Source organism: Zalophus californianus, chromosome 8 (assembly GCF_009762305.2).
Source record: "Zalophus californianus isolate mZalCal1 chromosome 8, mZalCal1.pri.v2, whole genome shotgun sequence".
In the NCBI taxonomy this organism is placed as follows: Eukaryota; Metazoa; Chordata; class Mammalia; order Carnivora; family Otariidae; genus Zalophus; species Zalophus californianus.
Genome location: NC_045602.1, coordinates 125642777 through 125669491, shown reverse-complemented (window position 1 = coordinate 125669491; position 26715 = coordinate 125642777). Strand labels below are relative to the sequence as shown.

The 26715-nt window shown below is 54.9% G+C and overlaps 2 protein-coding genes across 2 annotated transcripts in view; both read right to left on the bottom strand.

Annotated features, from left to right (window-relative positions):
* The window catches only part of SLC12A5 (solute carrier family 12 member 5), a 29457-nt gene extending 25975 nt beyond the window's left edge, over positions 1–3482 (bottom strand). Inside the window, 1 exon segment of the mRNA XM_035728880.1 lies at positions 3265–3482. Within this exon segment, the coding sequence (XP_035584773.1) occupies positions 3265–3316 (52 nt within the window). The 5' untranslated portion in view covers positions 3317–3482.
* A 12044-nt stretch (positions 3483–15526) lies between these two features.
* Positions 15527–22876, bottom strand: MMP9 (matrix metallopeptidase 9). Its single transcript, XM_027621995.2, is given in 14 exon segments — positions 15527–15842; positions 17411–17514; positions 17606–17756; positions 18071–18210; positions 18337–18607; positions 19433–19588; positions 19691–19708; positions 19711–19866; positions 20267–20440; positions 20646–20819; positions 20908–21036; positions 21335–21483; positions 21846–22078; positions 22589–22876. Coding segments are annotated over 14 exon segments (2112 nt in total). The 5' UTR covers positions 22727–22876; the 3' UTR covers positions 15527–15723.
* Between the last annotated feature and the right edge of the window lie 3839 nt (positions 22877–26715).

The following is a 26715-nucleotide window of genomic DNA, read 5'->3' as shown; positions in this document are numbered from 1 at the left end:
CAGTTCCAGCTTCACTGGCTGTGTCGACATGTTGGGCAAGTCGCTTAAACTCTCTAAGCCTCAGTTTCCTTCTTTGCAAAGGGATAATAATTGTGCTTAGCTCACAGGGCTGTCCTGAGGATTAAGGGAAATAATGCCTGTTGGGTGTGCCTGGCACATAAGCGGAACTATTGCTGCTATTACAAGTACGATTATTATTCATGCACATGGTGCCCCACCCAGCCCGGGCTCCCCATCCCATACCCCTCCCCAAGCCCCAGGATTTAGGGGTCCTGTGCCCTGTGGATCTGGGTCTCTCTCCCGGCGGCGTCCGCTGGGGGGCCGGAACAACCGGACACGAGAGTCCCTCCCCTCTGCCTTTCACGCCCCCTCCCAAGCCCCTCCTCCTTCCCGGGGTCCCGGGGCGCGTGCTGGGTGGCAAGGGGGGCGTCCTGGCTCGAGATCCCGCTACTAGGCAGCCCCGCGCCGGTCTCCATGGCGACCGCGCGGGGAGAGAGCGCAGCGCGGAGCCGAGGCGGCCACGCGCCCGCAGCCGCTTATGTAACGCGACGCGCAGCGCGGAGCCAGGCTCGGGGCCGGATCCCAGCTAGAAGCTGAGGGCCGGGGAGAGGGCGGCTCAATAGGCTCGTCCTGGGTCCCGCCCTTCCACCCGCCATCTGGACGGGACGCTAGGCTCCCGGCCTCGTCTGCCGCGGCTGATTTCGTCCCCTCCTTGGAACGGTGGGCGCACTGGTTGCGGGGAGAAGGGCGAGCTTCAGGAGTTCTCAGAGAAGCAGGGGGAACTCGCCCTGAATCCCCAGAGCCAGGACGCAGGCTGATGGGTAGCGGCGAGTGGCGCGCGCGCCGAGAGGCAGGGCCAGACTGAGGCTGAGCCCTCTCCGCCTGGCCCCCGCCCCGCCCCCGCCCCCTGGGAGCTCTCAGCCCGAATCGGCTTTCAATTAAGCTGCGGCGGCCAGAGCTCCCGCAGAGGAAACAGGCGAGCGGCGCGGGCTAAGGAGCCTCCCCCGGGGGGCCTGGGGCCAGGCCTAGGGGAATCCCCAAGCCAGATTGGGGGAGTGGGGGAGGGCGTCAGACCCCAAGGGGATAGGGGTCTTCTTTAGTCCAGAGGATTCTTCTTTAGTCCAGAGGAGCCCTCTTACTCTTCGAGCTATTACCACCTCCCTGAGGTCAGTACCCAGGTCCTCACCTACATCCCCAAGAACATAAGATGAGAGATGGCAGAGGCTCTTGGTCTGATAGTCCCTCTTCCCTCAAGCCCAGCAGGTCCTTAGGGCCCCCTATGACCATCTTGGGGCATCACTAGGAGTCGGTCTCCCTCTGGGACCCCAAACATCTGACCCAGGTCCTGGCCACTCTAGTTCCAGGTTGCGGACCCTACACAGAGAGAGAAGGTCTCCAGACGGGCCCTCTACACTCAGAGTCTAGAAACTAATGGGGAGTGGGTAGAACCGAAGGGAGTTCCTAGTTCGACTCCTGTTCCACACAGAGATGCCTCTTTTCTAGGCCTCCTGAGACCCCTTGGAAACCCCAAGGCCCAGAAAGGCACAAACCTCAGGGTAGAGAAAGCAGGGGCTAGGGGATCGGACCATACCCTGTGTCTGGGGGGAGCAGAGATTATCTCTCAGCCTGAGCCCCTGTCCTCAGAATGGAGGCATCTGAAGGGGATCCTAGATGGCAATGACCCCCGCACACACACACACACACACCTCATTCCCTGGCACCGCGTCGGGATGCCTGGTTCTGCCGCAGACTCGACTTTGCCAAACCCTCTTCCCCCGTAGCCTAAGCCTGCTGGGGAGGGGGCGGCTGCTGGATGAGGCAACCCCAGGGTCACTGGGGAGATGGATGAGCTAGCTGGCCAGCCAGTGGTTCAGACCCCTGTATACCACTCAACCTCAGGGAGGAAAAGGGGGGTCTTAGACAAAGAATTGGGGACCCTGGTGTTCACAGCCTTCCCAATTGGCCACTTGACTCTGACTTGGATCCAGGATCCGGAAGACTTCAAGTCTAGGCTCCCAGTCCCTGGAAGCCCCGCTCTTTCAGTCCTTGGGGCTCTTTGGCCATCCCCCGGGGAGGTCTGCAAGAGTCTCAGCTCAGAGGGTCAAGCAATGCCCAGGGGAGCGTTTGAAGGACCGGAGCGCCGACAGCCGGAGCGGGAGGCGCGCTAGTGCGCAAGGGACGCAGCGCCGCTGGAGGGTGGGGGGTGGGGGCGGCTGACAGCGTGATGGATGGCTGAGACCGCTGGGGGGCGGCGGGGGGCCTGGGAGCCCGAGGGGGTGGCTGGCCCCGAAGACCTCGGAGCAGGGAAGCCGTGGAGGAGGGCGGCGGAAAGCAAGAGCAGCGAAAGGACTTGCTTCAAGCCCCTGGGCTCCTAGCGAGTCTCCGCACCCACCGCAGCGCGTCCGCAGTGTCCGCGCCGCGGCGCCGGGGATTCAGCGGCTGGGACCCCATTCCTGAGGCCTCATTGGGGAAGCTAGCAGAGCTGACTAGAAAGGCTCCCCCTTGCCCCGCCCTGGCAACCTCACTGTCATCCCAGGGTACCGAGAGGAAGGGGAAAGAAGGAAGAAAGGAGGGTGATCTTGCTTCCCGTCCTGAATAGGAACCCATGGGTACGCGAGAGGGAGAGGGAGATTCCGCAAAGTAGAGCTGAAAATCTCCGGAGGAGGTACGCTTCAGTCTGAGGTCGGACCTCGGGCAGCTTTGGGGGAAGGGGCCCGGATTGCTACCAAGTGTCCCCTTAAGGAGACACCGCAGCCCGGACGGGGGCTGTCATATGGCTCCAACCCCCCATGGACACCTTCCCCCCACCTTTCAGCTGGAAGTCTCAGAGCGAGGGACTGCAGCAGACTGCACCCCCCCACCCCCTCCCCGCGCCGCCGGTCAACGCTCTGCGCCAGGACGCCGGGGTCCCTTCTTGGGGAAAGGAACCCTCCTCCCGCCCGTCGAGGTCCACGTCAGCCCATTCTAGCTCTTCCATCCCCTTCCCACCGCCTCCCCCGCTTAGCTAACCCATGTCTGTCCCGGGCTGTGGGCAATGGCAAGCCCTCAGCCCCCAGCCCTGCCCGGGGCGCGGCGCATTCCAGCACCTCGGACAGCGCCTGGCGCATTCCAATGGAGCAGGGCTCCAGGCCGCCCTGGGCGCCCACCGCCCGGGGCGGTCCCAGCCGCTTCTCTGAAGGAGGCGGCCCCCGCTCTGCCTCTAACCCTAGAGCTGCCTCCTCTCCTCGCCGCCCCCTCCCTCGCCGCCCCCGGGCCGCTCCTTACCGGGGTTGGCTCCCCCATCGCCGTCCTCGCAGTCCGTCAGGTTGTTTAGCATGGTGGCGGCGCGGCGCCGGGCCCGGGGATGGCTGCTCCGCCTCGCCCGCGCCCCTCTGCCCGCCTTCGCCGCTCTCTCGCTCGCTCTAGCTCTCTCGCTCTCCGCTCCACGGAGGAAGAAGCTGCAGTGCCCGCCCGCCCGGCGCACACACACTCGCACACGGACACACGCTCACACCCGCGCGCGCCCCCTCTCAGCGGCGGCGCTGCTCACCTCATCCCGTATGCAGGAGGCGTGAGCCACTGGCGGGGTTTTGGGGGGGAGCGCGAGAGGGAGGAAGAAGAAGAGACGAGGGGCTGGCAAAGCGCGGCTGAAGGCCCCCTCGCACGAAAACCGGGGGCTTGCACGGGTGGGATGGAGGGGGGTGCTGCGGGGGACGGGGGCCTCGCCTCCCACGAGCAGACGCAGCTCCGCCCGCCCCCCACTCTCCGGCACAGGCGGGGCCGGCACGTGGGCAGGTGCCATCCCGCGCCCTAAAAATAACGGCAGGGAACTAGGTCGCGGCCGCGGGGAGGCGGCCCCGCAGTGGCTGGCTGGCTGGGGGTCTGGGGTGACCCCTAGGGGGAAGGCGAGGAGTACTGAGGCGGCGGGGGTGGGGCGCCACGGAATATGGGTCCCTGGGGAGCCTGTCTGCAAAGCTGGGGAGGCCAGCCCTGAAGAGGAGCGGAGAACCAGATCCTTTCCCAAATCGCTGTTCAAGAGGTTGGAACCGGGGGTGTGTTGAGGCCAGAGCCCTTAACTGAAGCACTGTGCTGCCCCCAGGGGGTTCAGGGTCACTGTGCTGAACTGTCTGGCTCATCCTGTCTTAAAATGGGAAGAGTGGAACCTGAGGAGTTGCAGTAAACCCTCTCATTGTGCTTAGACTGAGTGCTAGCATCTCACCCCCAAGACAAATCCCAGTAGTCCACAGACAGGGACCCTCTGACTGTAGAATGACCCTGGGAAGGAGATGTGGTGAGGAGGAGAGAAGGTAGCAATGAGATTCCAGGGATGGCTGACTCCTCACTGGGGCTGGTGCAGCCTGAAGGGAGGGCAGGCTGGTAGGAGGCTGGCCCGTAGCGGTGGGGGAGGGAGGAATGAGGCCGCTAGCCGGTTTGGGACCAGATTTTCTCCTGGGGTGGGAGTGTCTAATCCCCTAATCCAGGATTGCTTTCTGAGGATTCCAGAGCCAGCATGCTCTCTGTGTCCCTCTCCCTCCCCTGACACCAGTCCTCCAGAAGCTTGATTGTCCTAGGACCTCTCTGGGACAACCCCTAGAATCCAGACTTGAGCCTGTGGTGGAGACATCTCAGGAAGCAGCATCAGAGGTTTGGACACTCTGTGTCTCCGGAAGATCTAAACATCCAAGGGTGAGAGAAGGGGAAATCATTTTCAGACCCCCCCCTGACCCCCAGCACTGGCCCTCTAAGTTTCAGGAGAGTTCTGGGGCTGGAGGGGATCACATCAATCATCTTATCTAATGGACAACTTTCATCTTATAGATGAAAAAGCTAAGGTCCAAAGAGGAGAAATGACAGCCTATGGACACACAATGCCAGTGAATGGCAGGATTTGATCTAAAGTCCAGTTTGCTTTATTCTAGTTTAAGACTCTTTCTCAACATAAATTCTTTTAAAAAATTTGTCCTGCCTCCAACAGAAGGGAAAAGGATAGAGTCAAACCAAACTGCTCAGCTATCTCTGATTCTTGGCTACTAAAAAGGGAACAGGGAAGGGTCTGAGATGAGCTCTTTCCCTTTTCTTGTGGTCAGGCTTCAGAGATGCAGGACTGAAGTGGCCCCTCAGCTTGTAACCGGAGGTAGGCCCAGAAGATCTTCAAGGGTTCTAAAAAGCCGCCCACACTAGAGGCCCCATTCTAGGACATGACTTTTCAGAGCCATTGACTGGACCCGCAGCTCAGAGTCCTTGAACACAATTATCAGTGGCTTCAGATGAGGTCAATCATAGTCTTTGGCAGCTGACAGAAAGGGGCTCTGGAGGGACCCAAATAAGGTATCACTGCCACTGGGTTTCGTGGGGGTAGAAGGACTTGTTAGGATGGAGAGCTAGCTATTCGGACGAGGTGTAAGAATTGGTCTTCTTAGCTTTCCCAGGGAGAAAAATTAAAAAAAGAAAGAAAGAAGAAAAAAAAGAGAAAGAAAGAAAAAGAAAGAAAGAAAGAAAGAAAGAAAGAAAGAAAGAAAGAAGAAAGAAAGAAAGAAAGAAAGAAAGAAGAAAGAAAGAAAAAAAGAAAAGAAAGAGAGAAAGAAAAAGAAAAGAAAGAGAAAGAAAGAAAGAAAGAAAGAAAGAAAGAAAGAAAGAAAAGAAAGAAAGAAAAAGAAAGAAAGAAAGAAAGAAAAAGAAAGGAAAGAAAGGAAAGAAAGAAAGAAAGGAAGAAAGGAAGGAAGGAAGGAAGGAAGGAAGGAAGGAAGGAAGGAAGGAAGGAAGGAAGGAAGAAAGAAAGAGGTGAAGGAGTTTGAATTGGTGACAGGGGTTAAAAGGATAGCAGGTGGATAGACCCGTGCTCAGGAATTTCTAAGCACTCCACTACCTACACACCCCACCATCACCACCACTCCCAGCAGCATTATGGTTTTCCACTACTCTGTAGAGACAGGTAACATAGCAAAATGTGTGGCATGTTCATATGTGAAGTGCTGTGAAATAAATTAAATGCCGAGATTTTTTTCAGAAATCTCAGATTTGGGATGTTCCCCCGGAGGTATTTCCATTCATTTGTGGTCCAGAGCCCTGGCCACTCAGGGACTGAGCCCGCCCACAGGAGGAACCTAGATCCCAGGGGGGCACAGGTGAAGGCAGGGGTGATTTCTCTTCCCCTGGGTGCCCCATCTGCCTACCCTCACCGGAGTTCCTATCTCACAAGGCATCTGGAATTCAAGACACAGTGAAGTTACCCTGTCCTCTGCCCCCAAACTCTATCCCTGGGAAAAATTAAGTTCTCTTTCTGGGTTTCAGTATCTCCATCTGCAAAATGAAAGGATTAGGTCACATAAATCCAAGGGATGTCTTCCCACTCTGAAAGCTCTTAGTGCTCTCTCCATTTATCTCAGATGAAGCCCAGACCAAGTATGGAGATGGCCCCTAAGGGAGACCCTATCCCTTCGATTCACACCCCTTACCTCTCAAGGAGCCTGGTCCCTATTCTGGCTTCAGGCCAACCAGCTGCAGTGAGGCTTTGAGAAAACACCATTGCAGGCACCTCCTGCACTGCTAGCCTGGCCTTGGCTAGTAAAGTCACCAGTAAGGTGACCCTCAGCTCTGAGCCCCAGGAACATGGCTGCCAGCTTAGCATCCCAACTCCACCCAGAGCCCTAGGAAGATCTAGGGCAAGGGAAACTCTCTCATTCAAGCGACACAAGATGCAGAGCTGGGAAGGGGCCTGTTCCTGAATTCTGAATGTCTAAAGTTCACCACCACCCCTCACCTTATGCTTCTCAGAGAGAAAAAAATTTCAGGGAAGCTGCCTAAGTGTCAGGATGTGGGAACTGGAAGAGACTTTATAAATTATTTTTTGCCACCCCTCACTTAGGGGTAAATTAAAGTGTAGAAATGAAAAGGTACCAATTTTCGTCATGGGGTGAACTGTGGCAGACTGGGGACTAGAATCCAGCTCCTGACCTCCAGCCCAGGGCTCCATCCACTGACCCAGGTATGAGGCCGTTTGGAGGAAGCTGGAGCCACCTGGCTGGGTCTTCTTTCCACAGGAGGCAGGCACAGTGTTCCTCCTTACGGCTCAGTCCCTATCCATCCTTATCTGCATATCATTACCCCCCTCACCTAACACACCCACCCCAGCTCTGTCTTCCTGGAGCCAAGGCCCTGAACTCCCTCCTTCACTCCTCTCCCCAAACTATATGCCTGTCCTCCAGACCCAAAACCCTCACAGTGAATTGATGAGTCCAGCGCACAGCACACCCCACACACACAGGGCTCGCCGCAGAGCACGTCAACCACCATTGTCTCCGTGGCAACCAGGGGCTTAATTAACAGGCTGCAGCCCTGTCACCATGGCAATGGCCCCCAACAGCCCCCCATTCCCTACAGATTCAGCCCATCTTTCCTCTTTCTCAATCTGGACCCCCTTAGCACGGCAGCCACCCCCCCACCCCCACCCCACCAGGAGAGCTGGTGCCTGCAGATCGCTCTGGTTCATTGAGAAGTGGGGGGGGAGATGAGGGGGATGAGAGAGAGAGAGAGAGAGAGAGGGAGGGAGGGAGAGCAGCCCGTCACCATGGCAACTGCAGCCCCGTTCATAACCAGTTTGTTACCATGGAGATTCCCAGGGCTCACCTTGGGCTGAAGTACTGGGCAGTGAGGTTCTGAGTCCCAGCTTGAGGAGGGGGTGACCGGAGAACACCCTGAACAGGCTGGAGATCTCCAAATCAGATATTTATACCAATAACTCAGTGTCTTTCTTTCCAATTTACAGATAGAGAGACTGAAACATGAGGTTTGGGTATGGAGGAGGCAGAGAACTTCACCCTTCTAGATCATCAAAGAATCCTAGCATTTTTATGGCTAGCATGACCCTCAGATAGCTTCCTGTTCAACTCCTTTATACTACAGATGAGGAAATTGAGGCTCAGACAGGGGAAGCAACGTGCCCAAGGGGACACCACAGAGCCTGAGCTAGAGCGTGGTTGGGCTATATTGTGGTCTTGCTCCATCCGCCTAGCGTAAGTCAGCTCCTTCTCACTCCTGGGAACGCATCTCAACTCCTGTTAGTCTTAACCCAGGCCCAAGGTTCTTTCCAGTGCCCTGTCTTGCTCCACCAGAAACTGAGGCACAGTGCGAAGTAGTATAAAGGGATGCGGGAATCGCTCAGAGTGGTAACAACTGGCCCCAGGTCCACTTTTGTCCAGCCAAGTCATCGTCAACCTCCCCATAGTACAGATGAGGCAACGAAGGTGTGGTGGCTGCAGCCCAGGATTCGTGGTGGATTCAAGGATCAGCCTCTGACTTGCTTCTTTCAGCCCCGTCAGTTATGTCCCCACTACAGCTGATCCCCTGGCAGCAGGAGGCACTTCCAGAGGCAAACTCCACCCCCTGAGTCCAGAATTAAAGACAATGCTCATACACAAGTGACCTGCCAAACCTCTCCCAACCCTTCCCCACCTTCTACATGCTGCCATTTCTCCCCATGGGCCTGGGTGAGGACAGGAGGTGAGGAACACATCTCCTTGGGGCCCGAGGGCTGACACAAGAAGAGCTGTGGGAAAGATATCACCAGATTTCGGTTCCCCTAGGGAGCCCCTGTCTACCTCCCCATGCAGTGACCTACCAAGGCGACGGGGCTGGAGGCACCTCTCAGGACTAAAGAGGTTACAAGTCACCCAAATCATTCTCAAGATGAAACTTCTGATAAACTCATACACACAGGTACCCCACCCCAGAGACAGGCCCAGGAATACACAAATGCCCATCAACACACTGGAATACAGTGACACATATAAGCACTGACTCACTGACTGCCCCACAGGTCATCAGAGCTCGTGCGGGATGCTCCTCCCTCAAGACACACAAAGACACACACACGCATACTGCCTCTGCCGCAAGCACTCAGCATTCTAGATTCACACCCAGTTTGCACACACACCTGCACACCCCCAAACTGGGAGCCATATTTTACTTCAATGTGCAGGATCTTGGAAATGGGAATGGGAAGACCTATCGATCCCCCAGGAATGAGAGAGAGGGCCATCTTATTCTCAGGCCAGGGGATGGGGAATGGGAAGAGAGAAGGCAAGGGTAGAAGAAGCAGGAGCTTCCAGCCACTCCCTCTCTTGTCTGACGAACATTAAGCACCTACCAAGTGCCAGGCTGCGGGCTTGGAACTTGGAACACTAAGACAAAAGGATATGGTCCCTGCTTTTGAGTTGTAGGAGCCCCACAAGTAAATAACTCCCACCCACTGGGACATGCTCAAATGGTGCAGAGGGTGGGCAGAAGAGGGATGATGGCCTCTGCCTGGAAGCAAGGGAAAGTGAGAAAGCCTTTCAGGAGAGGTGAAATGAACCATAACCTACAGAGTTATGGCTAACGGAGGTGGAAGAGGAACACGGACAGCTATGCCTCGGAGCAGATGAGGAAAGAGTTTGAATGACAGACTACGGTGTTGCGTTGGCCTTTATCCTAAAAGCGATGGGGAGCTTGTGTGGAGGGCGGTTAGGACAGCATCAGAGGCAGGCAGACCAGTGAGGAGGCTGTGGCTATGGCCGTGGCCAGGTGAGAAATGATGGAGGTTTGTACAGAGTGATGGTGACCAGAAGAGAGAGAAGACAGATTCAGGATTAGTTTTTGGGGTGGGTTGGCCAACATGTGAGGACCAACTACATCCAGTGGGAAAAGAAAAGGAAGCGTTGAGAATAGCTCCTGGAGTTCTGACTTTTGAAACTCTAAGGATGGAAAGGACATTCATGAAAATGAGAAAAAATGAGAAAGGAGGCAGTTTATGGGGAAGTATGAAGAATGGAAGGAGCCCAAGAATTCCAAATGGTCACGTCCAGGAGGCAGCTGGTTTAGGGGCTGGAGGCCTGCGGAAATCTAGGCCTCGGTTTGGTCATCTACACAAGAGGGAGTTCGCCAAAGAAACCCCGAAAAGGCCCCCTCCAGGGCTGTCGGTGCTTAGTTCTGCGGCAGAGTGAGCTCACCTGCGGCTCAGCAGCGACCCCTGGCGGCCCGGGGAGGCTCTTCCTCCTCCCCGTGCCGGGGCCACTGAGCAGATTCGCAGCGTTTCTTCCAGACCTGAGGGGCGCAGGGTCAGAAAGAGGACCCCTGACAAGTGCCCCTGCGGAGAAGACTGTGAGTGCATCCAGGATGCTAATTCTTCACCGAAAGCTAGATGGATCCTTCACCTCCCCTCTGCTGTACCCTGCCTGTAACTTCCATTACTAGACAACAGCAATGGGTCCTCGAGGAGGACGCCCCCAATCTAGCCTGAGCTTGCTCCACCCAACCCTCTTCTGGAGTTGGAGCAGAGGGACTTAAGTGGGTCCCCAAGGGTCGGGACTGGAGACCCCACAGAATCCTCCAAGATCTAGCTGCCCAAAAGTAACTTATCTTTCTCCCATCTCCTCCCCGGGATCCCCAGGCGCTGTCCGCGACGTCTCCAGGGAGGCCGAGAATTGGAAGATCCTCCAGGCCCCAGTCACCTGCTGAGCCAGCACTAGCCCCAGCGTCCCGGACTCATTTTACCTCCCGCCCTCGACCCCACCCCTATCCTCCCGGCACAACCCCTTCCTCTCTGGCCCCGCCCTTTTCTGCCCCCCAAGCAGAGATAGTCTTGCCTCCTCCCATTGTCTCTGGACCCACCGCTTAATCATACTGCCCTCCCCTTTCCCTGGTTTCACCCTTCTTCCCTCTGGTCCCGCCCCCTACCCGAAATGACCCCGCCCCTTCAGTGCCCTCCAGTTCAGCCCTCTTTTGACTCTAGCCCCTCCATCACAAGGTCCGCCCCTTCGCCTATAGCCCCACCCACCCTCTTTATGTGCCCCGCCCACCTCGAATCTGGCCCCTCCCTTCACCATTGCCCATCCAGCCTCCTTCCCTCCCGGCTAGGTCCCAGCTCTTCTTCCTTCGCTAGCCCTCCGCTGAGACCACCCCACCTCCAGCCCTGGCCCTGCCCCTTCCAAGAGAAGACCCGCCCACCATGCCCCGCCTCTTCTCTCGCCCCGCCCCACTCCGGCAGGCCCCGCCCCCTGCGGCCTCTACCTTTGGCGTCTTCCCCTGAGAGGTGGCGGAGACAGGCTGCCGAATGCGGGTGGGACTCTAAGTCACAGGTCCCGGCGGGCGCCGCGGGAGGCAATGAGGTGACAGTGAACCTGCGGCTCATAGTGCGGAAAGGGGCCGGGCGGCGGCGGTACGGGCCCAGATCGCACAAGTGGCTGCAGCCCGGCTCTAGCAGACAGAAAGAGCGGATTCCCCCCCCCGTCCGCCGCCCCCCACCGGGCGCGGCGCCGCGCAGGGTCCTAGTGCCCGCTGGGCTGAGCCTCAGAACGTGGCCATTTCGCTCCAAGTCCCTGGGCTCTCAATTCTAGGAAACGCCTGAGGATCCCACCTGCAGCTGAGAACCGTCCCTACACCGGGGGCCCCAGTGTGTGGCTCCTGGAGCCCGGGCCCTCCTCTGCTGGGGTCTCCTAAACACCTGTGTTTTATTCACCTCATTCATTCGTTCAACGCATCTTGATAGCGCTCCTGTGTTTCAGGCAAAGATACTAGGCACTGGGGATACAGCACTGCCTGAGATCGACCGGCTTCCTGCCCTGGTGTGGCTTAAATTCTAATGAGGAGTGAGGGGAGAAAGATTGTAAGTGAGCAACGCATAGACAAGATAATCTGAGATTCTGGTATATATTAAGGAGAAAAAATAGGATCCAAGGATAATGACTAGGGGGAAGGACTACCTTAGAGGGTGACCTAAGAAGATTCCTCAGAAGATGTGATATGTGAGCTGAAACCTCCCTGGTGAGAAGGAGCCAGCTATGCAAAGATGTGGGTGAAGAGCTCTCCGGCAGAGAACATAGCAAGTGGAAAGGCCCTGCGTTGAAAAGGGGCCTGGACTGCTCAGGGAGCAGCAAGAAGGCCAGTGTGTCTGGAACAGAGTGAACAAAGGTGAGAGTGATAAGAGATGAGGGAGGGGGAAAGGGCAGATCATGTGGCCTCTTGAAGGTTTCAGAGAGGAGCCACTGGAAGTTTTTGAGCAGAGGAATGATGTGATCTGATTTATATGTTAACGGGATCACTCTGGCTATTGCAAGAAGGACTCCACTAAAGGAGAGCAGGAGTGGAAACTGGGAGTCTAGGTAGGAGGCTCCTGCAGAGCCTCATGCGAGAGGTGGTAAAAGCCAGACTAGAGCGGTGGCATTCATCCAATTCAAGGTATGTTTTGGAAGTAGAACGTACAGAACCTGTTGCTGAATTGAATGTTGTGTGGGATGGAAAGAGGAGTCAAAAAGGACTCCTGGAAACTGTCGCACATTGCTGGTGAGAGTATAGATGGGCAGAACCACTTTGGAAAATTGTTCGATCATATCTGCTCAAGCCAAGCATGCCTATACCTGTCTTCCCAGCAGTTCCACTCTGAGGTATGTACCCTGCCAAAGCACTTGTATGAATAAGTAAGATTTAATACATTTGAATATATATTATCCTACTTCTGCTTCTGCAATTTCTCAATACATTTCTAATTGCATCGTTATTTGCTGTACTAGGTACACTAGGTGTATGCCCCAAAGACATGGCTGCCCATGTTCGCCAAAAGACATTTACAAGAATGTTTATTGCAGCATTTTTCATAATAGCCTCAAATTGGGAACTACCCAAATGCCCATTAAAATGGGTAAATAAAAAAATAAATGGATAAATAAATAGTGGGACATTCATACAGTGGAAAACTATAGCGTGAATGAACAATCTATAATTCACAAACAATATCTATGAATATCACAAATAAAACCTTGAGCAGAAGAAGAAGCCAGATGCAAGAGTACGTACTGTAAAATACTATTTAAAGTAAAAACTAGTCAAAATCTGTCTAAGCTGTTAGAAGTAATGGTGGTAATTCTTGGGGTGGAGGGGTAGTGATTGCAAGGGAGCAGGAGAGGGGCCAGAATGTTTTGTTTCCTGATCTGGATGTGGGTTACACAGTTGCGTTCAGTATGTGGAAATTTATTGAAATGTACACTTATGGCACGTGGACTTGTCTGTATGTTTATTCTATTAGAGCAATAGTTCTCAACTGGGGTTAGTGTTGCCCAACAGGGAACACCTGGCAATGTTCAGAGACATTTTTGATTGTCACAACTGGAGGGCAGCGTTACGGACATCGAGTGGGGAGATGCCGCTTGTGCAGTCCAGGCTAACACCAAGTCGGCCTGATGTGAGCCACGGGTTCCCCATCACCTCCCTGCACTCCACCCCCACATTGGGATCCAATGTAGGGAGAGGAGCACTGACCCTGAGTGGGTCTGCCATCTGTCCATGATCCCACTACCCCCTGGAGGAAGACAGCAAACATTCCTACAACGTTCCCCCACACTAAAAAAATTATCTAGCCCGAAATGTCAATAGTGCCCAGGTTGAGAAACTGTACTAGAATAAGGAGTTTAACCGATACCTAGGTTTTAGTACTCATCAGGTTCTAAGACTGATTGAGAGCAGATGATGTCGTCAAGGTAGTAATGATTGAAGCACGTTCAGAAGGTGGATCCCAAGAGTTCAGCTGGACCTGTTAGGCTGAGAAGCCTATCAGGCCCCTAAGGATCATGCAAGTCGGCCCTTGAACATACAAGTCTGGAGCTCAGGGGAGATGTTAAGGCTGAGGATATAGACTTCAGGAGTCTTTAGTAGAGAGATCTAAAGCTGTAAGGCTGGGCGAAATCCCATGGAATGTGTGTACACAGAGAAGTCCAAGGATTGAGCGCAAGGGCATGCTATCATCTAGAGGTTAGAAAGAGAAAGATCCAGCCAGTGAGGTAGGGAGAACCAGGAAGGGGTGACCCAGAAACTGAGTGAAGAACGGCATTACCGACTGTGTCAACCAAGCTGAGAGACATGTAGAATGAGCCCAGAGGGCCCATGCATCTGGCTACAGGAAGTTCATAGGTGGCTCAGAAAAGAATGATTTCGGCGGTGTGGTGGGGTGGGAGTCAGGCTGAAAGTGGTAGCAGAGAGAATGGAAATTGAAGAAGTGGAGACCGTGAGTTGGAGACTATCCTTTGGAGAAGTTTTACTGTGGGTGGAGTGAGAGGTAGAGAGATGGAACAGTATCTAGAGAGAGACAGAGGTTCAGAGGGGCTTTAAATAAGCCCTGTTAAGGAATGGGGGCATGCCCCTGGGTGTGGGTCATTCCTCAGTAAGAAATGGATGAGGTGGGTTTGAATCCACCCAAAGGAAGCTCAGGAGGAAGTTCTCTGAGTCCCTCAAACTCCCACTTGGGCCTGAGTCCAGAAGGCAATCAAATCTGAACATGCCCATCAGCTCCGCTCACCTGCCCCAACCCTCCAGTCAAGTCCCTCTGCTCTCCTGTGGGGTCACGTCCATGCTCCTCAGCCTGGCATTCAGACCTTGTCTCATCTAGTCCAGACCACCATTCCCCTCAAACCATTCCAGAATCCTCTCTGCTCCGCTGCCATCTGCCTCCTAAAGTCACACACTAGAGTTTGGAGCCATTTCTTATTCCCCCAAATGCCCCCCTGCTTTTTCCCTTCTCCCAGGCTTTGCCCCAAGAGCCCGCAGTCAAATCCCACTGCCACCAGTCACCAGCTATGGGACTTCTGCTGAGCTGTTTAATTCTCTGTGCCTCAGTACCTCATCTGTAAAACGGGGGGAGGGGGGATGGCAGTAATACCCATAAGGTAAGAGCAGTTCCTGCTCATGGGGTTGTTTTAAGGATTAGCGGTGTTAACACGCGTAAAGCGCATGGCATAGAATCTGTGTTGGACTAAGGGCCGCTGTTATCATCATGTATATAATCCATATTTTATTTATCCACTGCCTGACCTCTGTACACTTAGGATGTTGCCATTTCTCACTCTACAAGCCATACTGCAGTGTCCCTCCATCCGTTGTTTTGTGCGCATGTATGTGAGAGATGGCATAGACACATTTTTAGGTTTAACGGTTTCTAGTAAATTACCCTCTAAGGAAACTCTTGCTCATCTTTCCATATTCAGTTCAAGTTCAGATGTCATCTTGGCTGAGAAATGTTCCCTGACTTCAACCACAACATACAGAATCACATATACACACCGTTATTCTAGAATAAAGGGCCACACGCTGCACACTCTCCAAGTGTGATTCCCATCCCCACCAGACAAAGAATCACCCTGGTAACTGAGCAGGACTCTTTGGGGACTGAGCCTGGAGTCTGCATTTTAAGCAAAGTTCTGAGGGCACTCGTGTACCTAAAGTTGGAGGACCCCGAGAGGTCCTTGAGGACAGAAACATAATCCGATTCATCTCTCCTTCCCCGGCACCCAGCACCCAGCACAAGGCCTGGCTCCACGCAGGAGCTCAATAAATGTTTGATGAATGAATAATATGTTGGCCATTTCCCCAGCTGTAAAATAGAAGTCATCACATTATATCTTCCTAATAGGAAGAATGAACGTTAATATTTATGAAGTGCTTAGGACACTACCTGGCACATAGTAAGCACTCTATCAATTACATACATGCGTGCATGCATACATACATACACAAAGAAATCTCCTCAAGGTTAAAGAATTCAAGTTTATTAAAAACATTCCAGCAAAAAAGAAAGGTGGAAAGAGAGGGGCCCAGCCCACCTCAACTCTTCCTTGTCCTCCAGAACAAACCCACCAGTTTGTATCCGGCAAACTGGCTCCTTCCCCATTGGGATGGTCCCCCTAGGATCCACTCTGCAGTGCCGAAGCAGGATGGGAAGCCCTAATCCTCGGGGCACTGCAGTAAGTCAAAGGTCACGTAGCCCACTTCATCCACCTGGTTCACCTCGTTCCGAGAATTCACACGCCAGTAGAAACGGTCCTGGCAGAAGTGGGCTTTCCCTGCAGGGGGAAGGCAAGTACGAGAGAGGTGATTCCAACCCTCCCACAGACACATACAGAAACAGGAGCAAGATCTTTGCCATGGTCCCTCTTGGCCGTTCTAGATCTTTCCAAGCTTTTTAAAGGACACCTCCATCTCCTCCCCCACAGAGATGTCGGAGGGCAGGAAACCTCAATGTCCGAAGCCCTGGCACCGGGCCTGGCACACAGTAGGTGCTCAGAACAATTCATTCGACATTCATTCATTTCAGTCATTCATTTCATCAAATATTTATAGTGCTCAGCACCGTTAGAGGCACCGGGGGGATACAGCAAAGACAAAAATGCAGGCACGGTCTCAGTTCTGCGGCTGCTCACACTCCCGTGGGGTAAGAGAGACGATTAACAAGCAAACATGTAAATAAATGAGACTGTGACAATGAAGGAAGCTATGAAGGAAATAAAAGCAAGTAGGTGAATAACTCATGAGGGCCAGAGAAGGTCTCTTTGAAAAAGCAGCCTAAGCACTGAGAGCCGAAGGATAAAAGGGAGGCAGCCCCCACACAGTCTGCCGAAGCTTCCAGGCAGAGAGAACAACTGGCGTGGAGGCCCGAAGCTAGGAGTGACCTTGATGTGTTCAAAGAGCAGCCAGAGGCCATGCGGGTGATGCGTGATCTGGAGCAGAGGGATGGACAGGAGTGCTGGGAGGGTAAGAGGAGCAGATCAGACCCCGGAAGTTTCTCTCTTTTAAGATTTTATTTGATTATTTATTTATCAAAAAGAGAGAACACAAGCAGGGGGAGCAGTGGGCAGAGGGAGAGGCAGGCTCCCCGCTGAGCAAGGAGCCCGATGCAGGGCTCAATCCCAGGACCTGGGATCATGACCTGAGCCGAAGGCAGACAGTACCACCCAGGGGTCCCAGTAGTTTCTTGGACCTTGGAATGGGTCTGGAGTCCCCTGCAAGACCATGGCCCTCCATTCCTAACCACTCCCTACTGCAGAGAGTTATCTTCATGGTATTGAACAACCAGTATGGCTTGGACCAGGGTATTTGCAAAGGAGATGGTGAAAAGTGAATATTTTGGTAGTAGAGTCACCAGAACTTGTCAGTTGATTGCATGTGAGTGGGGAGGAAGAGAAAGTTTAGTATAACTCCAGCTATCATCCCCATTTTAACAGATGGGGAAACTGAGGCTCCGTGAGCAGCAGTGACTTGCCCAAAGACACAGTTATGGATTGTCTTTTTTTTTTTTTTTATCACTATCTCCCATGTTAGCACAGTGCCTGGCATGTTACAGGCACTTGATAAATATTGTCTAATAAAGGAATGAGCCTCCATGCAAAACATGTGTCCCGTACTGTGGGAGCAAAGAGCTTCCCGGGGAGGCAGGAAATCTGGATTCTAGTTCTGGTTGTTGTCTTGTGTCCTTTTATGATCTGGGAAAGGTCGCTGCCTCTACAGGAAACTTCATCTGTGCTGGGGCATTTGCCTCAATCTGGAGGAGACTTGTTTTTTCTCCCTCAGAATTTGACCAATCATCTGAGGCCGATTAGGTGGGAACAGCGGCACCCCGATCTGCAGCCCTTACCTTGGTACTGGAAGACGTTGTCCGAGTTCAGGGGCACCCCGGAGAACAGCTGCTCCACCGAGCTGGGGGTTTTAGGATCAACGGTCTGCGTCTTCACGTCGAACCTGCAGGAAGTGGTGAAGAGACAGGTGCTGGGCTGGAGGGCAGGCGGATGGCGCCCGGGGTCCCCCTGCCGGCAGTCGCCGTGACTCTCACCTCCAGAAACGCTGCCCGCTGAACAGGAGCACCTTACCCCTGCCTTGCGGGAGGGCCCCAGTGACTTGGGCCACCTCTGGTCCCAGGCCCAGCTTGTCCAGACGCCTGGGGCCTAGCACCGACGCGCCTGTGTACACCCACACTTGGCGCCCTGCAGGGGAGAAAAGCCGCATCGGTCTGGGGGCAGGGAGTGGACACACATTGTCTTTGAATGTCAAGAGGAAGAACCCAGCGAGGCCTTTCTGCGCCCGACGTGCCCGCAGTCTCGGTGGCCACGGAGTAGAACCGCTCCATAGGACGGTGCAAGGGAACGGTGGAGATCAGCTAAACTGCACCCACCAGAAGGGGGCGCCTTTTCCTAATCCGCGGAAAATGTATCACGGATTACACCGGGTCTCTCGGTGTTCCTAGATTGGCGAGGATGTGGATGGCGGGGGCGGGGGGAGGAAAAAGGAGGAAACTAACCAGAGAAGAAGAAAATCTTCTTGGTGAGCGGGTCCTCAAAGGCGGAGTCCAGCTTGTGGGGCAGCGCCGGCCACGAGTCAGTGATAAGGAAGGGACCCTGCACCTGGCGCCCCTTGCCCTCAGAGAATCGCCAGTACTTCCTGGGAATGAGAAAAGGGACCAAGGGGGCACTGAACTTTGAACCGAAGGCCAGCGGGCGGAGAGGGGCAGGCAGGTCCCTCCTCCAAGTCCCCTCCCCAGCTACATACACATCCCTGCCCCTTTACCCATCTTTGAAGAAATGCAGCCGGTTCCCGATCCCCGCGATGGCGTCGAAGAAGTTCACTTTGCATATATCCTCTGCTGGGTTGAAAGACACTGTAGTGGCCTCAGAAGGGCCAGCAGTGGGGGGACCCGTGGGGCCAGCTGCAGGGGGGCCTGTGGGGCCAGCAGTGGGGCGCTCTGAGGAGCGGGTAGTGGGAGGTCCCGTAGGGCAGCCGGTTGGTGGAGCGGTGGGCTGGGCAGTTGGAGGCTGTGGTTCGGGGTCAGGGCGAGGACCTAAAAAGACACAGCGGATGAGATATCCTCTATTCCTGCACACATCTGCGCTGGTGGACTATATGCCCCCCAAAACCCCATGAATGAGGCCCCTGGTGCTCCCTCTTCTCACTTTAGGTGTCGGACCTGCCTTCCCCCAGTCACTGACAGGCTGATTTTTCCCCATACATTCACCTTTCATTCCAGTTATGTCTGTCCAGTCCTGGGCTGTGTCAGGCCCTGACTGGGCCCTATGAACACAAGACATGCTGGGGCTCTCCCTCTGCCACCCCCCCCCCAGGCTAGTGGGAAAGAAGTGTGTTTTGGGCACGCAGTTAATGCTAAGAGCTTTATAAAATCACATTAGCTCATTTGACTTAAAAAAAAAGTGGATTCTTTAATATCTCCATTTTTTAAATGAGAGAATAATACTAATGATCATAAGTAATAACAATAAAATATTAAATACTTATATGGTGCCTACTATATGTCAGGCATTATTCTAATTCTTTTAAACCTCCTAACAACTCTATGAGGCAGGTACCATTATTAGCCCCATTTCACAGGTGAGAAGGTTGAGGTGTGAAGTAACATACATGGTCACCTAGCCAGGGAGTGGCTGGACTGGCTTTTGAACCCATGTCTGTCTCAGTCTAGAGTCTGGGCTCTTTGTCCCCATCTCCGAGCACTGACCAGGCAGCAATTGGACCCACTGGCCCCAGGCTTTCCCACAGGTAAATGTTGAGGTCCCCACTCCCCACCCCCCATATTTCCCCATTCTCCATACAGCGACAAAGCCCAGCCCTTCCCTCCATCTCTTCCCTCCATCCCTGCCCCAAACCTCACCGTACAGATACTGGATGCCCTTCACATCATCCTCATGCAGGGGGGGCCCCTCGGTGAAGCTGTACATGGGGTACATGAGTGCTTCCGGCACCAATGAGTGATCTAAACCCAGTGCGTGGCCGAACTCATGGGCGGCCACAAGGAACAGGCTGTAACCTGGAGGAAAGAAGACCCTGAGATGTGAGTCCTGGGCCGACCTCCCAGCCCTGGCCATCCCTCCCCCAACACCGCTGCCCCCAACCTTGGATCCCTGCTCACCTTGGTCCGGGCAGAAGCCCACTTCTTGTCTCTGTCAAAGTTCGAGGTGGTGGCGCACCAGAGGTGCCCATCTCCGCGGCCCTCTCTGGTGCAGGTCGAGTACTCCTTGCCCAGGAAGATGAAGGGGAAGACACATGGCTCCCCTGCGGAGTTGCCCCCGGTCACCGTGGAGTCGACTGAAGAGATAGAGAAGCCTTGGGTGAGCCAGGTGGGTGGGTCATCAATAAGGGACCCGGCGCGGGCCACACAGGGAGCTAGATAATCCTGGTGTCCTATTTTAAAAGCCTAGGGGAGGCTGGGGCCACAGCTGAGACCCGGCTAGGGTGGTGGACGGGGCCTGGGGACCGGAGACTAAGGGAGAGGCAGCAGGCTGGGCTGAAAGGCCAAGACCCCAGGGATGCGGGGGGCGGCACGTGGACCTCAGGGGAAGGGGCTGTGATCATGGATGGGGACGCGGGCGATCCTGAGGCCCAACGAAGCGTGGAGAGGACAAACCGATGGGTGGAGGAGCCACGTTTCGGGGACCAATGCGGAAGTAGGGGGCGGGGCTGAATCTGGTAGGCGGGGCAGAGGTACCTCGGGTCGGGCAGAAGCCAAAGAGTTTGTCCCGGTCGAAGTTGGCCGTGGTGGCGCACCAGCGGTAGCCGTCCGAGCGACCGTCGGTGGTGCAGGTGGAGTAAGATTTACCCTCAAAGGTGAATGGAAACACGCAGGGCTTGCCGTCCCCATTGCCGTCCTGGGTGTGGAGTCCTGGGGAGGCCCACACGACGGCCCGAAGGCGCCGTGAGTTTATTGACCCCCACACCATCTGTGCACTCCCTCCCTCCTCTCCCCATTTCACAGATGAGAAACTGGGCCCAGAGAGCACGAGAGAGACTTGCAGGCCGCACAGCACTAGTGGCAGAGCCGGGATTAAAATCTAGGGCTCTGGCCCGCGCCGCGACCCCGCACTCACTCTCGCTGGGGCAGAAGCCGAACCGGCGGTCGGTGTCATAGTCGGCCGTGGTGCTGCACCAGGCCATGTCGTCGGAGCGGCCGTCCGTGGTGCAGGCGGAGTAGGAGCGGCCCTCGAAAGTGAAGGGGAAATGGCAGGGGGCGCCATCTGAGTTTCCGAAGTAGGTCGGAACCACTGCAGGAGGAGGGGGACAGGGTCAGGGTGGCTGGCGATGAGTGTGACAAGAGAAGGGAATGGGGTCCGGGGAGGCTCAGGATCTCACCGACGCCCTTGCCCAGAGACCACAACTCTTCGTCGTCGAAGTGGGCGTCTCCCTGAATGCCCTGGCCCGGAGGAAAGGCGTGTGCCAGGAGCCCGTCCTTCCCATCGAAGGGATACCCATCTCCGTGCTCTGAAGAAGCAGGTGGAGAAGAAGGGAGTTAGCCGAGTACAGTTGTGCAGATGGCGCGCTGCCAAGGGCGCTGCACTGAGTGTGGGCTGAGATGCCGCCTACAAGCAGCTGTCCAAGCCTTGCGTCCCCGCGCTGTGCCGCGTCGGGCAGGAGGGGGCGCATAAGGGCCACCGGCGGCCAGAGCTACGGGGACAAGAGAGACAAAGCCGGGTCCAGTGCCCGCTCTCTTCTCTCCATGGTCCTCCCACCGCTGTCCCCGTCCAAGACCCTCCTGGCTTTCCCCTTTTGGCGTTCTCACCCCTAACACCAAACTGAATGACGATGTCGGCTTCGGGGCCGTACACGCGAGTGAAGGTGAGCGGCGTCACTGCGCTCCAGAGCGCGAAGGCGCGGGCAAAGGCGTCGTCGATCACGTCGCGCGGCAAGTCTTCCGAGTAGTTTTGGATCCTGGAGGGCAAAAGCGGGAGGAGAGAGGTCAGAAGTGAGGCCGGAGCAGGGGCAGTAGCGACACCCGGTGTCTCAGCGACCTCAGCAAGCACAAGCCTCCCTGCGTTCCACGCTTTCATCTACAAAGCACTTGCAGACGCATTTTTTCTCTTGGGACTCTCACAATGGTCCGAGAGGGAAGACTCAAGATTGAGGGCGAGACCCATTTTCCTGAAGGAGAAACAGGGGCTCAGAGGTGGAGCCACTTGCCCCAGGCTGCACATTTGGAATCCAGGGATTGGTCTAAGGACGAGATCGCCGCCCGGGCGGGGTCTGGCCCTCCCGCTCCACCCCTCCGCCTCCGCAGGGCCCGGCCAGCGTACCAGTAAGTGATGTCGTGGTGGTGCCACTTGAGGTCGCCCTCAAAGGTCTGGAACTTGCCCAGGTCCGGGACCCCGCAGCGCGGGGCCCGCATGGCCTCCAGGGTGGTTTTGTCCAGCTCTCCAGTCTCGGGCAGAGACAGGCGCCTCTGGAGAAGCCGCAGCGCCCGACCTAGGGACTGCTTGTCGTCGTTCATCTCGGCCACATGACTGTAGCCATAGCGAAACAGATACTCCTGTGGATGGAGCGGCAGAGATATATTCCAGAGCCCTGACTCTTTCCCTGCCCTACCCTGCCCGGGTTCCCTCTGCCCAGGCACTCAGGGACTAGCAACTACCCAGGACTTGGTACACTGGATACCAGGGCTAATGCCCACCCATTAACTCCCTTCCCTGTAGACATCCTTGGCTCTTTCCCACCCCAGGATGCCCCTAGCCCGAGCCTCCCTCAGGGCCCCCTAGCATTTACCCCTGTCCACCCCGAGCCCCTGCCCACTCCAGAACCCTCCGATGCATCACCACCCCCATCATGTCCCATTGCCCACCTCGGAAACCCTTATTAGCCATTCCTGGCCGTCACTGTCCCGAGCCTCCACAGGACCTCCAGGGCCTGATCCTGGACACCTCTATTCTCCAGACATGCCCATCGCCCCCAACTTGCCCCAAGGTATCTCCTCTGAGGCCCCATGCCCTTCCTGTGACTCCTGGCCAGCCTTCCCCAACTCCAGCCTGGGGTATTAGCCTACCTCAGCCAGCTGCTTATCAGTGAGATTAGCTCTCAAGTCTCCAGGGAAGACCACGAGGGTGGGCTTGTGTGGTCTGGGAGCTGCAGAGCAGTAGCCCAGCATGAGGAGCACCAGGACCAGGGGCTGCCTGGGGCTCATGGTGAGGGTGGTGGTGTCTAGCTACAGCCGTCCTTGTGGGGGCTTTAAAAAGGCGCTATTAACTGAATCAGTAGCCCCGCCCATCCCTGGCAGGCGGGGGCTGACTCAGGGGGTGGGGTGCGTTGGGGTGGAGGGGGCAGCCCCAGCATGAGAAGGCAAAGAAAGGGCTTACACCACACCTCCACCTCTCCCCGCTACCCACAGTTCCCAATGCCAAGTGAGGCAGGACCCCAGACCCACAGGAAACCACAGGCCCATAGGGGAAGGGTTGGGTTTTGCAAACTGCAGAGCTTGTGGGAACTGAATGAAAGCAAGGGAGGGAGCGGAGGCTGGACTCCCTGAGCTCAACACCACCGAAGGGCCCAGAGTGGTCAGCCCAAGGGAGGGAGATGGAAGATTCCCCAAGGCGTCTTCCTGAAACCAGTGATCCCCCTTCCTGGTCAGACCCCATCCATGGGCCCCTTCCCACACTGCTAGACTCTGTCCTCTTTTCTCCTCCCTGGAAGCCTTTCTTGGCAGCTTCCTCTCCCTGCCCCACCTTGGGGCGGAAGGAGTGGGCTCTGCTAGGCAGGGAATTGGGGAATTCCACCATCGCAACCCCTGTCTTCCACAGTCTGAATCTTTCAGGATAGTAAAGGGGGAAGTTTATGGCATCTGGAAGCCAGCCCGACAGGCTTCACTCTCTTCCTTCAGGGCCTCAGGCTAATGTCCTACTACTCTGAATCTGCTTCCTCAGCTGTGAAAAAGGGCCCTTTGTCCCTAAACTGATGCGAGGATAAAATGAGATCAAACACAGAGAATGCTTACTACAGCGTATGTTGCAAGTCCTCAATAATGGCCATGGTCGCTTTTAATTACCTGGCCCAAGACTGTGATTCCAATTTGGAATCAGGAGATTGGGGTCTTGGGCTCTAATCTGCCGCATGACCTACAATAAAGGCCTTCCGATCTCTCTGAATTTGGGACTCTTCAACTGCAAAGTGGGGGAGGGGGTGATCTTGGGGGACCGTTCAGTCCTCCAGCCCCTTCCCCACCAAGCACAAGCTCTAGCCCCAGTTTTCACCAGTATGCCTTTCTCCCTCTCCTCTTCCCCACCAGCCCCGTGGGGAAGGGTCTGTGTTTGCCTTCCCTGAGGCATCACGTGGGGAGGGCAACATAACAACCCAACAAGTTGGATTTAAAGGGCTCACTATGTGCCAGGCACTTTCTTTTTCTTTCTTTTTAAGATTTTCTTTATTTATCTGAGAAAAAGCATGAGCAGGGGAAGGGGGAGAGGGACAAGCAGACTCCTCGATGAGCGAAGAGCTTGACACAGGCTCTGCTCAATCCCAGGACTTGAGCCAAAGGCAGATGCTTAACAGACAGAGCCACCCGGGTGCCCCTGCGGGGCACTTTCTATGCTTATCTAATAAATGAATCTCTGAGATGAAGACATTTCGCTTCCCTTATAGGAAAGTTGAAGCTCTAGAGTTCGCTAATCAATGAGCATCAGCTTTGGAGTCATGCAGCTCTGGTGTTCAGTCCTGCCCAGCTGTGTCGCCTTGGGCAAGTCACTTCACCTCGGAGCCATAATAATCATGCATTTCTAGAGATTCACTACATGTGGCGTACTGTGAGAACTTCCCTATAAGCATCTCATTTCATCCCCACCAGCACCTGTGAGGTAGATTTAATGAGTACCCCTCCTATTTTTAGAGGAGGATCTTGAGGCTCAGAGCAGTTAAGGAACTTGCCTATGACCACACAGCAGGTTAATTCAGAGAAGCAGGATTCAAGCCCAGGGCTGCCTGGCTCTGAAGTCTTTCATCTTTATCACCATTTACAGGGAAGTCAGATGACCAGAGGGGTGGGGGAAAGGAGCTCAGGGAGGAGAGACTTAAAACTCAGCACCTTCTCCCCTGATACCCTGTGCCCGCCCAAGAACAGAGAGCAGGCTCAGGCCTTTGGGGGAATCAGAGGCTAGAACAGGGGACCAGGGGAACTATATTCCAGATTTGAGAATGTGAGGTCATTGAGCAATTATCATTTTTTTTAAAGATTTTATTTATTTATTTATTTGAGAGAGAGAGAGCACGAGCAGGGATGGGGGGGTGAAGGGGCAGAAGGAGAGAGAGAGAGAAGCAGGCTCCTCACTGAGCAGGGAGCCCAAGGGGGTGGTGCCTAGATCCCAGGATCCTGGGATCAAGACCTGAGCTGAAGGCAGACACTTAACCAACTGAACCACCAGGCGCCCCGAGCAATATCATTTTAGAGATGGAAATAAAGAGACCCTCCCATCCAGGGGGTCTCCCTCTGGTGGCCGACTCAAGCTTTAGGAGACTCCACAAACCACCCCCAACTTGCCATCAAAGGTACAAAATAGGGGCGCCTGGGTGGCTCAGTCGTTAAGCATCTGCCTTTGGCTCAGGTCGTGATCCCAGGGTCCTGGGATCAAGCCCCTCATCGGGCTCCCTGCTCCACAGGAAGCCTGCTTCTCCCTCACCCACACCGCCTGCTTGTGTTCCCTCTCTCTGTGTCTCTCTCTGTCAAATAAATAAAATCTTTTAAAAAAAAGGTACAAAATATGTCGTGCCTATGTATGTATGTCATGTTTCTCGAATTTAACACTATTGACATTTGGCGCCAGATGAATTCTTTGTTTTGAGGGTCTGTCCTGTGCATCATAGGATGTTTAGTAGCATCCCCAGCCTCTCCCCATTAGGTGCCAGGAGCACCCCCCCCCCTTGCCAGTTGTGACAACCAGAAATGGCAAACATTGCCAAACGTCCTCTGGTTGGGTGGGAGGGGCAGAATCACCGCCAGTTGAGAACCACTGATGTTTGTTGATTTTTTTGTATATAAAGGGTCCAAAACATTTATCATATACTCAAACCGTTGATGATGATCCTCAAATACTCAAGCATGTGTGGAGTTTTTATGGGCCAGACATTGTGCTAAGAATTCGAGAATGCAGTAGTCACCAAGATTGTCATTTGTCATTGTGCTAATGGAACTGAGCCCAGTAGGGGAGAAACTGAATGAAAAAGTAATTACCAGAGAGACAGACATCACAAGGGGGCAGTGTACTAACCTACTCCAGTTGCCCCCACCATGTAGATGAGGAAACTGAGGCACAGAGTAGAGAATTTACCTCTCTCTGGTCACAGAGCAAGCCAGGGACAGCATGGGTTGGACAGTAAGGAGCCGTAGCTCTAAGCCCACTCTGTGGGACCAAGCGACTGAAGTTCCGATCTCAGTGCCGGCACCACCTTGCTGTGTGATCTGGGCAACTGACATAACCTGCCCATGCCTCAGTTTCCCCATCTGTAAAAAACAGGGGTAATGATAGTGCTTACTTGCCTCATGGGGTTGTAAGGGTCAAATTAACGGATATAAAGTGCCTGGCATACGGTAGTAGGTGCTTGCTGATATTTTAATTACGATGGCCATCAGGGTCAGGCCAGCTGGCTGTTTTTACCAACTCGGGGGCAGAAAGAGGACACCCAGCCAGGAACCCCTGGCTTCATTCCTGGAGTCAATCCAAACAAGAACCCTCCTTTCCTCATCCCCTCCCAACTTCCTCCTTTACCCCTGGCTCCCCAACCCCCGCATCAAGAGGAACTTGGGAGAGCACCCTTTCAACACAGCAATGGCAGGAAGTGGTTCTGGTTACCACATCCCCTTCCCCACTTCCCTCAACCCCTCCTTCCAACACCGCAAGTTTAGCCAAGGCATTGGGAGAGGGGGCGGAGAACAGGATATTCCTCCAGGTGGGTACCCCTTGACCCTGACCCAGAGGCACAGCTGGGACTCTAAATCCCTCCCCCAGGTGGAGGTCCCATAAGATGGGGAGGAGGCTGGTCCTGGAGCCCTGAGTCACCAGCCAGATGACACAGCCTGTAGGCTGCTGTTAGTAACACCAGGCCCCCCGGACCAACCGGGGTCAGCCTCACGAGGTGAGGAACCTCTCCCCACTATGTAGAATGGGGAATTCCAAGCCTGTTCCTCCT